The sequence below is a fragment of the Salmo trutta genome, chromosome 21 (assembly GCF_901001165.1).
Source record: "Salmo trutta chromosome 21, fSalTru1.1, whole genome shotgun sequence".
In the NCBI taxonomy this organism is placed as follows: Eukaryota; Metazoa; Chordata; class Actinopteri; order Salmoniformes; family Salmonidae; genus Salmo; species Salmo trutta.
This window is the reverse complement of record NC_042977.1, coordinates 34,611,504-34,623,600: the sequence shown is the minus strand read 5'-3', so window position 1 is coordinate 34,623,600 and position 12,097 is coordinate 34,611,504. Positions and strand designations below refer to the sequence as shown.

Here is a 12,097-nt window from a genome sequence, read left to right as displayed (position 1 = left end):
CCTCATGAGAGCCAGTTTCATCATAGCGCTTGATGGTTTTTGCGACTGCACTTGAAGAAACTATCAAAGTTTTTGACATTTTCCAGATTGACTGACCTTCATGTCTTAAAGTAATGATGGACTGTCATTTCTCATTGCTTATTTGAGCTGTTCTTGCTATAATATGGACTTGGTCTTTTACCAAATAGGGCTATCTTCTGTATACCACCCCTACCTTGTAGCAATACAACTGATTGGCTCAAATGCATTTAAGAAGGAAAGAAATTAACTTTTAACAAGGGACACCTGTTAATTGAAATGCATTCCAGGTGACTTCTTCATGAAGCTGGTTGAGAGAATGCCAAGAGTGTGCAAAGCTGTCATCAAGGCAAAGATTGGCTACTTTGAAGAATCTCAAATATAAAATATATTTTGATTTGTTTAACACTTTTTTGGTTACTAAATCATTCCATATGTGTTATTTCATAGTTTTGATGTCTTCCCTATTATTCTACAATGTAGAAAATAGTACAAATAAAGAAATACACTTAAATGAGTAGGTGTGTTCAAACTTTTGACTGCTACTGTGTTTTTACAATTTAAAAAAGTAATATCTCTCCTATCACTTCCCAAGTGACTCATCATATCACTTTAATCTCTCCATCCTCTCTGTCTTTCTCCCTGAAGATTGATGTAAGTGTGAAGATGATGTAACTAGCCACAATAGCTGTAGGCTACATTTTGTTGATATGCTATTCGTACTTGTAACTCATTTTTGCTAAGAGATTTTAGCCCTTTTTAAAAGCCTGTGCTATGGTTGTTTCTGATGTACAGAGCTTTGTGATTTCCATTTGTAATGAAAAGCGCTCTACAAATAAAGTTATTATTATTATTATTTGTCATTGATATACACAATTGTTCTGCATCTGAAGATGCAAGCCAGTAGGTCTGTATTGCTAAATACAGGTGTGTTAAAAATAAAAGCCCTTTTCCTCCAGGTGGAGAGTGAGGGGGGCGGCTCCTCGTCCTCATCCCAGGACAACTTTTCCATGGACCCTCAGCTGGAGCGGAAAGTGGAAACCATCCGCAACCTGGTCGACTCCTACATGGCCATCGTCAACAAGTGCATCCGCGACCTCATGCCCAAGACCATTATGCACCTCATGATCAGCAACGTAAGAGACCTCTGCTTCACGCTGGGGTAGTGCTATCAGAATTGGGTTCAAATGGTAGTTGAAATCTTTAAAATACCTTCTGCATCAGCTTGAGCCTGACTAGTGTGCAACTTTTTAGATTATTCTAATGCTTTCTTTGTGCCAGGCAAGCTAAATCAAATCAAATCAACAAAAAATCTAATCAGATTTTATTTGTCACATAAACAACAGTTGTAGACCGACAGTGAAATGCTTACTTAACGAGTCCTTTTCCAACAATGGAAAGTTAAAGTTAAAGATAAAGATAAATAACAATATAGAATAATAACATGGCTATATGCTGAGAGTACCAGGTCATAACATGGCTATATACAGGAAGTACCAGGTAATAACATGGCTATATACAGGAAGTACGAGGTAATAACATGGCTCTATACAGAGAGTACCAGGTAATAACATGGCTATATACAGAGAGTACCAGGTAATAACATGGCTCTATACAGAGAGTACCAGTTAATAACATGGCTCTACACAGAGAGTACCAGTTAATAACATGGCTCTACACAGAGAGTACCAGGTAATAACATGGCTAAATACAGGGAGTACCAGTTAATAACAAGGCTATATACAGAGAGTACCAGTTAATGACAAGGCTATATACAGAGAGTACCAGTTAATAACATGGCTATATACAGGAAGTACCAGGTAATAACATGGCTATATACAGGAAGTACCAGGTAATAATATGGCTAAATACAGGGAGTACCAGTTAATAACAAGGCTATATATAGAGAGTACCAGTTAATGACAAGGCTATATACTGAGAGTACCAGGTAATAACATGGCTATATACAGGAAGTACCAGGTAATAACACGGCTATATACAGGAAGTACCAGGTAATAACATGGCTAAATACAGGGAGTACCAGTTAATAACATGGCTATATACTGAGAGTACCAGGTAATAACATGGCTATATACTAAGAGTACCAGGTAATAACATGGCTATATACTGAGAGTACCAGGTAATAACATGGCTATATACTGAGAGTACCAGATAATAAAATGGCTCTATACAGGGAGTACCAGGTAATAACATGGCTATATACTGAGAGTACCAGGTAATAACATGGCTAAATACAGGGAGTACCAGGTAATAACATGGCTATATACTGAGAGTACCAGGTAATAACATGGCTAAATACAGGGAGTACCAGGTAATAACATGGCTATATACTGAGAGTACCAGGTAATAACATGGCTCTATACAGGGAGTACCAGGTAATAACATGGCTATATACTGAGAGTACCAGGTAATAACACGGCTATATACTGAGAGTACCAGGTAATAACATGGCTATATACTGAGAGTACCAGGTAATAACATGGCTATATACTAAGAGTACCAGGTAATAACATGGCTATATACTGAGAGTACCAGGTAATAACATGGCTATATACTGAGAGTACCAGGTAATAACATGGCTATATACTGAGAGTACCAGGTAATAACATGGCTATATACTGAGAGTACCAGGTAATAACATGGCTATATACAGGGAGTACCAGGTAATAACATGGCTATATACTGAGAGTACCAGGTAATAACATGGCTAAATACTGAGAGTACCAGGTAATAACATGGCTCTATACAGGGAGTACCAGGTAATAACATGGCTATATACAGGGAGTACCAGTACCGAGTTGATGTGCAGCGGTACAAGGTAATAACGTGGCTATATAGAGGGAGTACCAATACCAAGTTGATGTGCAGTGGTACGAGGTAATACATTTTTTATTTTTATTTAATCTTTATTTAACTAGGCAAGTCAGTTAAAAAAAGATTCTTATTTACAATGATGGCCTACCCCGGCCAAACCCGGACGCCGCTGGGCCAATTGTACGCCGCCCTATGGGACTCCCAATCATGGCCGGATGTGATACAGCCTGGATGGCTATATAGACATGGCTATATACAGGGAGTAGCCGTACCGAGTCGATGTGTAGGGGTACGAGGTAATAACATGGCTATATACAGGGAGTAGCCGTACCGAGTCGATGTGTAGGGGTACGAGGTAATAGCATGGCTATATACAGGGAGTAGCCGTACCGAGTCGATGTGTAGGGGTACGAGGTAATAACATGGCTATATACAGGGAGTAGCCGTACCGAGTCGCTGTGTAGGGGTACGAGGTAATTGAGGTAGCTATGTACATATAGATAGGGGTAAAGTGAGTCAATGCAGATAGTCCAGGTAGCCATTTGATTAGCTATTTAGCAGTCTTGTTTAGCAGTCTAATGGCTTGGAAGTAGAAACTATTCAGGGTCCTATTGGTTCCAGACTTTCTGCATTGGTAAATCAAACAGGCCGGGTATTATGCGTCTGTGTGTAGCTGGTGAGATGAGTCAGGCGCAGGACAGCAGATATGAGTAATGAAAGCAATTTACTAAAATAATTCACAATGCACGTCGTATAAATACAAGGCCACACATACGGACTGCAAAACAATAAACAATTACTCACAAACAAACATGGGGGAACAGAGGGTTAAATAATGAACAAGTAATTGGGGAATTGAAACCAGGTGTGTAAGACAAAGACAAAACAAATGGAAAATGAAAAGTGGATCTGCGATGGCTAGAAAGCCGGTGACGTCGACCCTCGAACGCCGCCCGAACGAGGGACCGACTTCGGCAGAAGTCGTGACACCGGGTTACTGTAAAGCACTAGCTGACAATTGTTGTTGTAATAAGGGCTTTATAAACATATTTGAATGAGTGATTGATTTATCCATCAATTCTCTCTCCTGCCACCAGGTGAAGGACTTCATCAACGCGGAGCTGCTGGCCCAGCTGTACTCAGCCGGGGACCAGGGTGCCCTGATGGATGAGTCCCAGGAGCAGGTCCAGAGGAGGGACGAGGTCCTCAGGACCCACCAGTCCCTGAAGGAGGCCCTGGCCATCATAGGAGACATCTCCACCACCACCATCTCCACCCCCATGCCGCCGCCCGTGAACGACTGGCGCAGTGGAGGTGGCAACAGGTAGGCATCCTGGTAGTCCATTGATAAGGACGACCCTAGACCCTAGACATTGATCTAAATGTAGTGTAGTGGAGTCAACTCTTGTTCTAATAATGGTGAAGATGTTGGGTTGGCCAGCAGGAGACCCGGGTTTGCACTGATTTCCACTGATTCCCAAGAAGACTATGTTATTATTATTATTTTATTTTTTACTTGGATAGTGTTGCAAAATAAAAAAAGGAAATCACAAATAGTTTAGTCTATTTGATCTGTTATGTCCAGAATATGTCATACACGAGAGGTCACTAAGGGCCATATCTCCACCCCCCCAGGTCTCCTCCAACCAGCCCCACTGGTTCCAGGAGGATGTCATCAGGCCAGCGTCCTAGTCCCGGAGGGGGGCGAGGGGCTCCCCCCCCTCCTAACCGCCCAGGACCTCTGGGGCCCTTCAGCAACAGTGCTGATAGCCCCCAGGTCCCCAGCCGCCCCAACCGGGCCCCTCCCAGCATCCCCAGGTGAGACCAGGCCAGGGCCTATGTGCTCCTTTGTGGCTCAGTTGGTCAGAGCATGATCGTGTGTGCTAAGAGCAAGGGTTTAATTCACATAGGGATCAAAAACAAAAAAATGTATGCACTCACTGTAAATTGCTTTGGCCTTTGGATTAAAGGGTCTGATATGTATACATAGAGACCACAGGAGGTTGGTGGCACCTTAATTGGGGAGGACGGGCTGGTGGTAATGGCTGGAGTGTAATAAGTGGAATGGTATCAAATACACCAAACACATGGTTTCCATGTGTTTGATGCCATTCCATTTGCTCTGTTCCAGACATTATTATGAGCCGTCCTACCTTTGCTAGCCTCAACTGATCGATACAATGAACACTATTTGGTACCCATTACTAGTGGTAACCCTCATATAACCTGACTCAGCTCCCTACATCACGTTCCACTGTTTTACTTAAAGGGGAATATTTGAAGGGTTATTATACTGAACAAAAATATAAAAGCAACAAGTGCGGTGTTGGTCCCATGTTTCATGAGCTGAATTAAAAGATCCCAGAAATGTTCCAAACGCACAAAAAGCTTATTTCTCAAAAATGTTGTGCACACGTTTGTTTACATCCCTGTTAGTGAGCATTTCGCCTTTACCAGGATAATCCATCCACCTGACAAGTGTGGCATATCAAGAAGCTGATTAAACAGCATGATCATTACACAGGTGCACCTTGTGCTGGAGACAATAAGAGGCCACTCTAAAATGTACAGTTTTGTCACACAACACAATGCCACAGATATCTCCTGTTTTGAGGGTGAGTGCAACTGGCATGCTGACTGCAGGAATGTCCACCAGAGCTGTTGCCAGAGAATTGAATGTTCATTTCTCTACCATAAGCCGCCTCCAACGTTGTTTTAGAGACTTTAGCAGTACGTCCAACCGACTTCACAACCGCAGACCACGTGTAAACACGCCAGCCCAGGACCTCCACATCTGGTTTCTTCACCTGCGGGATCATCTGAGACCAGCCACCCGGATAGCTGATGAAACTGAGGAGTATTTCTGTCTGTAATAAAACCCTTTTTGGGGAAAAACTCATTCCGATTTGCTGGGCCTGGCTCCCAAGTGGGTGGGCCTATGCCCTCCCAGACCCATCCATGGCTGCCCAGTCATGTGAAAACCATAGATTTGGGCCTAATGAATTTATTTAAATTGACTGATTTTCTTATATGAGCTGTAACGGTAGAGTAGGGGCCTGAAGGCACACACGTAATGTGTTGTGAAATCTGTTGTGAATGTATTGTAAGATTTTTTAAATTGTATAACTGCCTTAATGTTGCTGGACCTCAGGAAGAGTAGCTGCTGCTGGTAATGGGGATCCTTAATAAATACAAATACCAAATACAAAAAATAGTTTAAATTGTTGCATGTTGCGTTTATATTTTTGTTCAGTATCATTCAACTTAAACACACAAACACATTCCAGTAGTTTGTGGTTACTGAAGCAAGGAAGTCCACACGCTGAAGGGTTTCTCAACACCACTTCCAAATTCAGGATGCCACTTTTCTCTGTTTCTTTCTCTGAAGTCACTATTTCTCTTTTAACACCTGTCCTTTATGCTATTGCTAATGGCCTGTTTTTAACCCTTTTTCAACTAACTTAACTCTCTGCTTCTCTCCTACTCTCTTCCCTTTCTCTCTCTCTCTCTCTCTGTCACACTTTGTCCTCTAAACACTACTGCCCTCCCACTCTCCCTTCCTCCCTCGTCCCCAGTCGGCGACCTCCTCCTTCTCCAACAAGAAATGTCCCCCCATCTTAAGCAGTCAAAGGAGCTTGTGATCTCTTAAGGGCCTAGTGCTCATCCCCTAGCTCATCACCTAGCGCTCCTCCATCCCCATACCAACCCTATTCCCCTATCCTCCACAAGCCCCTCTTCTATCTATCCTTGGTCTTTACATAGTGCAGACATTGAACCTTTTGCCCTCTGACCCTGACCCCTGACCTCACGCCAGGTGACGATCAATGTCCATGTATCTATGTACAGTATGGTGCTTGTCTTGTGGTGTATCTTTCTGTATGTGTGCTTGTGCTCACCTGTGGTCCAGGTCTGTTTAGCAGATCCAGTTCCGACTGAGTTTCAGCCCCTAGAAACCTCATCTCCCTTACCTAGAACCCAACCTGCTGTCCCTAGAACCCCCTCCTCACCCTCCACCCACCTCCACCTAGACCCCACTTGCTGCTTCTCTACATATCTATGCTCAGCAGTGGCACTACCCTACCCATTCCAAAATGCAGCATGGCACATAGGCTGCTTTTATTGCATGTGTGTGTGTGTGTGTGTGTGTGTGTGTGTGTGTGTGTGTGTGTGTGTGTGTGTGTGTGTGTGTGTGTGTGTGTGTGTGTGTGTGTGTGTGTGTGTGTGTGTTGTGTGTGTGTGTGTGTGTGAGGGAAGGGGACTAATTGGCCTATATAGGCCAAGTTAGTTTTAGTATCATATATTGCATATTGTACAACACCCTCTTTCTGTGGGTTATTGGCTAGGTGTTCTTCTCTTAGAGAGAGAGGAAAGAATATGTCTTAGTGGAGTGTATGTGTGTCGTGTGCGTGCGTGTGTGTGTGAATGTAAGTGTGTGCGTATATTTGTGCATATATATGTGTGTGAGTGTGTGCCAACACGTATGCATGTATTATCTGTCTGCACGTTGGTCTGATGTTTGAGTTGTAAGCTGTTAATAAATCAAGACCCTTGGGACTAATTTGATGTTGGATTATTGTGTGATTTGTTCCTGTGTTGTAGTAGCGGTCAATACACATAGAACAAGGCTGAGGACATTGTTCAAAACAAAACAGCCTCAATAAATGGTATGCCTGTATCTACTGTATCACTGGTCAAGTGGAGATCTTCCTCACACCTTTAAGCTCAAACTCACAGAGGCTGGCTGGCGAGATGGAAGGAAGTATTCCAACACACAGAGAGACAGAGAAATACACTGATATTACTGGCCACAATTATGGGAAGATACATATCTCTGTGTGACTGAGAACAGTGACATTCTCCATTTAGCCTTTGCCTCAGGTTGGATTCAACCCTCCCCTGTGTTCATGACTGATCACATGCCACTATAGAACTGTGTAAAATGTATCCTCCTCTCCCTGTCCTAACTCTCCCTGTCCTCTCCTTTTCTCCTCTCCCTGTCCTCCTCTCCCTGTCCTCCTCTCCCTGTCCTCCTCTCCCTGTCCTCCTCTCCCTGTCCTCCTCTCCCTGTCCTCCTCTCCCTGTCCTCTCCTTTTCTCCTCTCCCTCTTCCTCCCCAGTCCTGAGTCCAGTCAGCCACTGTGCCCAGAGCTTAAGGTGGATTTGTGTAAAGTGCTCTCTGTCAGTTTGTTATTGTGTATGTTTGTGGTCCTCTTTTGAGACTGTGTTCTGCAGTACATACATACAAACCAAGGTATTAATAATACAGAGGTGACTGTTGACTATAATGACCTTGTTACAATCTAGCGCTTGTTCTCTCAATGTCTCTAGTGTTCTCTCGCTCTACTTCTCTAAATAGATCAATTAGACCACCATAGTGGCATGAGTTACAAGTCTGTATTGCCAAAGTTAATTATAGAAAGGAAATCATACAATATCAAGCAGAACATCAACAATGTGGTTCCTATAGTTATGAAAATATATTGTATGTAGGAGGATTTAGATTAATTGGGAATTGAATTGCAACAGTGGTTCTTTTCTTTCTGTGTGTCTGTATCTCTCTTCAATAAACTATTCTCCTCCCACTTTCCCTTTGTCCAAAATGTTTCTCTTCCAAATATATTTATCTGATTAACCCATGCAGTTAAGCCCCTCCATAACTGGAAACAGTAGCTGAACATACAAGTTGGTGAAAGGACATTCACAGACTGCACTGCACATAATACTAAGACAGAAGGGTTTGTTTAAATGAATCAGATATGAAACTCAACTAAAATGAACTGATTTTATTGTGGTGGATTTATTAGTCCATCATCACCATGATCTATAATGATAGTTATACAGACAGAAACAGTACACTTATTTGCCCAGATGATGGCGCTGGTTAGCCATAAGTAACTGCAGGCCTACACTTATTATCAGGCAGATGAACACGTCCTCCTCATCAGCATTGAGTTGCATTGCATAACTTTTTCTTTTGACATGAAGTACTGTTCTACACAGAGTAGACTATGTTTTTTTAAAGTTGTAATATGTACCGAATAATTTAGTTATCGTCATAGCCGGGCTATTTTCTAAAAGACAATGAGAAAAGAAAGCAACTCAGAATACATATTTTTCTGTTGAAAGCTCCAACTTGTCCATGTGGGGTCAAACGACATTAAGAGGGATAGCTCGGAACTGCTGAAAATTGATTTTAAAGAACTGATTCTAAGTCTGAAAGATTCCAAAAAGCGGCCAATTATTTCAGGCCCGGTACCATCAATGGGTCGCGGCTGTGAAAGATTCAGCAGGCTACTGACATTACACACCTGGCTAAAAGACTACTGTAGCTCTGCTGGCATAACTTTTATAGATAACTTTGACACTTTTTGGAAACAGAAGATGCTCTACAGGAATGATGGAGTCCATCCAAATCATTTTGGCTCCTGGACCCTGTCCGCGCATTTCAAGGCTGCATTGAGACAATGACTTATCCATGACACAAGCCATGCTCAGATAATCCCCACCATTGTGTCGCTGAGCTGTTGTAGTGCTGCTGCAAATGTACATTGGCCCAGGGGCATTAGCAGTCATAATGTAAGTAACGTAATTTATGTCCCTCTAACTCCCCTGAATGCCTCTGTCAACCCTACAGCTATTGTATGCAGTAATCATGCGCTTATGAACAATCAAGAATCCCAGAAAAGTGCTAAAAATAGCCCACATTAACATATGTAGCCTAAGAAACAAGGTTCAATGAATCAATAACTTGCTAGTAACAGATAACATTCATTTACTGACTCTCTGAAACTCACTTAGATAATACCTTTGATGATACAGTGGTAGCAATACATGGTTTAAACATCTTCAGAAGAAACAGGAATGCCAAATGGTGGAGGTGTTGCCGTTTATGGTCAGAGCAATATTCTTGTAAAGCTTAGAGCGGATACATTTTTTAAATGTATTTTTATTTCACCTTTATTTAACCAGGTAGGCCAGTTGAGAACAAGTTTTCATTTACAACTGCGACCTGGCCAAGATAAAGCAAAGCAGTGCGACACAAACAACAACACAGAGTTACACATAAACAAACGTACAGTCAATAACACAATAGTAAAATCTGTATACAGTGTGTGCAAATGAAGTAAGGAGGCAATAAATAGGCCAATAGTGGCGAAGTAATTACAATTTAGCAATTTACACAAGTGATATATGTGCAGATGAGGATGTGCAAGTAGAAATACTGGTGTGCAAAAGAGAAGAAAAACAAATATGGGGATGAGGTAGGTGGTTGGATGCAAATAGTCTGGGTAGCCATTTGATTAGGTGTTCAGGAGTCTTATGGCTTGGGGGTAGAAGCTGTTTAGAAGCCTCTTGGAACTAGACTTGGCGCTCCAGTGCCATGCGGTAGAAGAGACAGTCTATGACTAGGATGGCTGGAGTCTTTGACAATTTTTAGGGCCTTCCTCTGACACCGCCTGGTATAGAGGTTCTGGATGGCAGGAAACTTGGCCCAGTGATGTACTGGGCCGTTCGCACTACCCTCTGTAGTGCCTTGCGGTCGGAGGCCGAGCAGCTGCCATACCAGGCAGTGATGCAACCAGTCAGGATGTTCTTGATGGTGCAGCTGTAGAACCTTTTGAGGATCTGAGGACCCATGACAAATCTTTTCAGTCTTCTGAGGGGGGATAGGTTTTGTCGTGCCCTCTTCACAACTGTCTTGGTGTGCTTGGACCATGTTAGTTTGTTGGTGATGTGGACACCAAGGAACTTGAAGCTCTCAACCTGCTCCACTGCAGCCCCATCGATGAGAATGGGGGCGTGCTCGGTCCTCTTTTTCCTTGTGTCCACAATCATTTCATTTATCTTGATCACATTGAGGGAGAGGTTGTTGTCCTGGCACCACACGGCCAGGTCTCTGACCTCCTCCCTATAGGTTGTCTCGTTGTTGTCAGTGATCAGGCCTACCACTGTTGTGTCATTGGCAAACTTAATGATGGTGTTGGAGTCGTGCCTGGCCGTGCAGTCATGAGTGAACAGGGAGTACAGGAGGGGACTGAGCACGCACCCCTGAAGGGCCCCTGTGATGAGGGTTAGCGTGGCGGATGTGTTGTTACCTACCCTTACCACCTGGGGGCGGCCCGTCAGGAAGTCCAGGATCCAGTTGCAGAGGGAAGGTGTTTATTTCCAGGGTCCTTAGCTTATTGATGAGCTTTGAGGGCACTATGGTGTTGAACGCTAAGCTGTAGTCAATGAATAGCATTCTCACATTTTGTCCAGGTGGGAAAGGGCATTGTGGAGTGCTATAGAGATTGCATCATATGTGGATCTGTTGGGCTGGTATGCAAATTGGAGTGGGTCGAGGGTTTCTGGGATAATGGTGTTGATGTGATCCATGACCAGCCTTTCAAAGCATTTCATGGCTACAGACGTGAGTGCTATGGGTCGGTAGTAATTTAGTCAGGTTACCTTAGTGCTCTTGGGCACAGGGACTATCGTGGTCTGTTAAAACATGTTGGTATAACAGACTCAGACAGGGAGAGGTTGAAAATGTCAGTGAAGACACTTGCCAGTTGGTCAGCGCATGCTCTCAGTACACGTCCTGGTAATCCGTCTGTGGAGAGCGTGATCATACAGTCTTCCGGAACAGCTGGTGCTCTCATGTATGTTTCAGTGTTATTTGCCTTGAAGCAAGCATAGAAGTAGTTTAGCTCATCTGGTAGGCTCGTGTCACTGGGCAGCTCTCGGCTGTGCTTCCCTTTGTAGTCTGTAATGGTTTGCAAGCCCTGCCACATCCGACAAGCGTCAGAGCCGGTGTAATATGATTCGATATTAGTCCTGTATTGACGCTTTGCCTGTTTGCTGTTTCGGCGGAGGGCATAGCAGGATTTCTTATAAGCTTCCAGGTTAGAGTTCCTCTCCTTGAAAGCGGCAGCTCTAGCCTTTAGCTCAGTGCGGATGTTGCCTGTAATCCATGGCTTCTGGTTGGGGTATGTACGTACGGTCACTGTGGGGACAACGTCATCGATACACTTATTGATGAATCCAATGACTGAAGTGGTGTACTCCTCAATGCCATCGGAGTAATCCCGGAACATTTTCCACTCTGTGCCAGCAAAACAATCCTGTAGCTTAGCATCTACTTCATCTGACCATTTTTTTATTGATCTAGTCACTGGTGCTTCCTGCTTTAATTTTTGCTTGTAAGCAGGAATCAGGAGGATAGAATTATGTTCAGATTTGCCAAATGGAAGGCGAGGGAGAGC

At 43.4% G+C, this 12,097-nt stretch overlaps 1 protein-coding gene across 1 annotated transcript in view; it reads left to right on the top strand.

The window, feature by feature from the left end:
- The window catches only part of LOC115157244 (dynamin-3), a 44,778-nt gene extending 36,341 nt beyond the window's left edge, over positions 1 to 8,437 (top strand). The window contains exons 18-21 of the mRNA XM_029705329.1: positions 978 to 1,154; positions 3,951 to 4,177; positions 4,489 to 4,671; positions 6,429 to 8,437. Of these exons, the coding sequence (XP_029561189.1) occupies positions 978 to 1,154; positions 3,951 to 4,177; positions 4,489 to 4,671; positions 6,429 to 6,474 (633 nt within the window). The 3' untranslated portion in view covers positions 6,475 to 8,437. The remainder of the gene's footprint in view (positions 1 to 977; positions 1,155 to 3,950; positions 4,178 to 4,488; positions 4,672 to 6,428) is intronic.
- The last annotated feature ends 3,660 nt before the right edge of the window (positions 8,438 to 12,097 follow it).